At 44.6% G+C, this 2,771-nt stretch overlaps 1 protein-coding gene across 1 annotated transcript in view; it reads left to right on the top strand.

Moving 5' to 3' along the window:
- The window catches only part of DDX21 (DExD-box helicase 21), a 23,928-nt gene extending 21,461 nt beyond the window's left edge, over nucleotides 1–2,467 (top strand). The window contains exon 15 of the mRNA XM_044420463.1: nucleotides 2,206–2,467. Within this exon, the coding sequence (XP_044276398.1) occupies nucleotides 2,206–2,397 (192 nt within the window). The 3' untranslated portion in view covers nucleotides 2,398–2,467. The remainder of the gene's footprint in view (nucleotides 1–2,205) is intronic.
- Nucleotides 2,468–2,771: the final 304 nt, after the last annotated feature.

Here is a 2,771-nt window from a genome sequence, read left to right on the forward strand (position 1 = left end):
GGCCTAGGCTATAAGAAGATTGCCAAGACCCTGAAACTGAGCTGCAGCACGGTGGCCAAGACCATACAGCGGTTTAACAGGACAGGTTCCACTCAGAACAGGCCTCGCCATGGTCGACCAGAGAAGTTGGGTGCACGTGCTCAGCGTCATATCCAGAGGCTGGCCTTGGGAAATAGACGTATGAGTGCTGCCAGCATTGCTGCAGAGGCTGAAGGGGTGGTGGGTCAGCCTGTCAGTGCTCAGACCATACGCCACACACTGCATCAAATCGGTCTGCAGGGCTGTCGTCCCAGAAGGAAGCCTCTTCTAAAGATGATGCACAAGAAAGCCCGCAAACAGTTTGCTGAAGACAAGCAGACTAAGGACATGGATTAGTGGAACCATGTCCTGTGGTCTGATGAGACCAAGATGAACTTACTTGGTTCAGATGGTGTCAAGCGTGTGGCGACAACCAGTGAGAAGTACAAAGACAAGTGTGTCTTGCCTACAGTCAAGCATGGTGGTGGGAGTGTCATGGTCTGGGGCTGCATGAGAGCTGCCGGCACTGGGGAGCTACAGTTCATTGAGGGAACCATGAATGCCAACATGTACTGTGACATACTGAAGCAGAGTATGATCCCCTCCCTTCGGAGACTGGGCCGCAGGGCAGTATTCCAACATGGTAACAACCCCAAACACACCTCCAAGACAACCACTGCCTTGCTAAAGAAGCTGAGGGTAAAGGTGATGGACTGGCCAAGCATGTCTCCAGACCTAAACCCTGTCGAGCATCTGTGGGACATCCTGAAACGGAAGGTGGGGGAGCGCAAGGTCTCTAACATCCACCGGCTCCGTGATGTCGTCATGGAGGAGTGGAAGAGGATGCCAGTGGCAACCTGTAAAGCTCTGGTGAACTCCATGCCCAAGAGGGTTAAGGCAGAGCTGGAAAATAATGGTGGCCACACAAAATATTGACACTTTGGGCCCAATTTGGACAGTTTCACTTAGGGGTGTACTCACTTTTGTTGCCGGTGGTTTAGACATCAATAGCTGTGTGTTGAGTTATTTTGAGGGGACAGCAAATTTACACTGTTATACAAGCCGCATATTCACTACTTTACATTGTAGCAAAGTGTCATTTCTTCAGGGTTGTCACATGAAAAGATATAAAATATTTACAAAATGTGAGGGGTATACTGACTTCTGTGATATACTGTAAGTTAAATAGGCAGGTTAAAAAGGTAAAAGTTTCCCCTTGACATTAAGTCCAGTCATGCCTGATTCTAGGGGGTGGTGCTCATCTCCGTTTCCTAGCCGAGAGAGCCAGCATTTGTCCGCAGACAGTCTCCGTGGTCATGTGTCCGGCATGACTAAACACCAAAGTGCACGAAATGCTGTTTACCTTTCCACCGAAGTGGTACCTTTTTATCTACTTGCATTTGCATGCTTTCGAACTGCAAGGTTGGCAGGAGCTGGGACGGAGCAACGGGAACTCACCCCGTTGTGCATATTCGAACTGGCGACCTTTCAATCTACCAGCCCAGCAGCACAGCGGTTTCAACCACTGCGCCACCTGCAGTCCCTCAAAAAATAGGCAGGTTACTGTTATTTAAATGCTTAAAATATATTTTTTTGAAAGTGGAGATAGACACTCAGACTATCTAAATAAATTTCTATTAAAATGTCAAGGATGGGTTTGAATCCACACTAAAACCCAAGGGTATGAATTGTGATGAGGATCTGAATCCAAAAGTCCTGTCTTTTTCAAGATTTTTATATTCAGTGGTCAGAATAACTAGACATCATTTAATGAACCCTCTCAATCTTTACATCCAGTGGTCCTTCAAGTTCACACAATTGTGTTACAGGAAAAAAAATACCCATTATACTTATCATATTTCACCTCCTTGAGAGGATCCCTGGCTCTAATTACCACTTTTCCCTGACAATACTGCTTCTGTGCAACTTTCACCCCTTTGGTGGATAGCATAAAACATAACTATTAATGCATATTTTGCCCCCCCATAAAGAGTGGCATACTTAATTTTTACTATCAGATGCAAAGTGTAAGGTAAGGCTCATTTGGTACCTTCTCTTGCATTTTATGTTCTGTGTGTCTCATTTTTTATCCTTTATTTTCTGTCATGATAGTAAACATTGGTCAGCATGCAGGTTTGCAAATGCAGTTCTGACTCTAAAAATAACACAAGACTTGTTTTTTATTAGCAAACATGGCAAGACACAAGACGCTGGCAACTTTCCGTGGCAACAGAATTACCTGAACTTGAAGAGACACCTCGTGAAAGTGGCCGAAGTGGTGGATCAGAATTCAGGAATGGAAGACGAAGTGGCGGCTTCAATAGGCACGACAGATTCAGAAACAGGGGCCAAAAAAGAAGCTTTGACCGGGCTTTTTAATGGTTCATCAATGTCAGATATAAATGGGACTAAAATTGTTTTATCAAAAGTAAAGTTGATTTACACTTTTTCCTATGTGCTTTTATTACTAGCTTACATATGTTACATTCATACTGCTATCACATCCTAATGCTGAATGAACGAACCAAGCAAACAAGTTGAAGTTACTGAGAATGCTCAAACGTGTGAATATTAAATGTAAAAGAAATGAACGAAGAGTTGTGTGACAGGGTAGAACTAAAGACAGCTTACACGTGATTCTAAAGACAGTTCATGGAGCCAACCTTGTCACACAACTGGCTCTTCTTCATGGCCTTCGTGCATCACACATACAGACTCTGCACCTGCATGGAGCCTGTTGCCAGAAAGATGCT

Source organism: Varanus komodoensis, unplaced genomic scaffold, assembly GCF_004798865.1.
Source record: "Varanus komodoensis strain SLA01 unplaced genomic scaffold, ASM479886v1 scaffold11, whole genome shotgun sequence".
In the NCBI taxonomy this organism is placed as follows: Eukaryota; Metazoa; Chordata; class Lepidosauria; order Squamata; family Varanidae; genus Varanus; species Varanus komodoensis.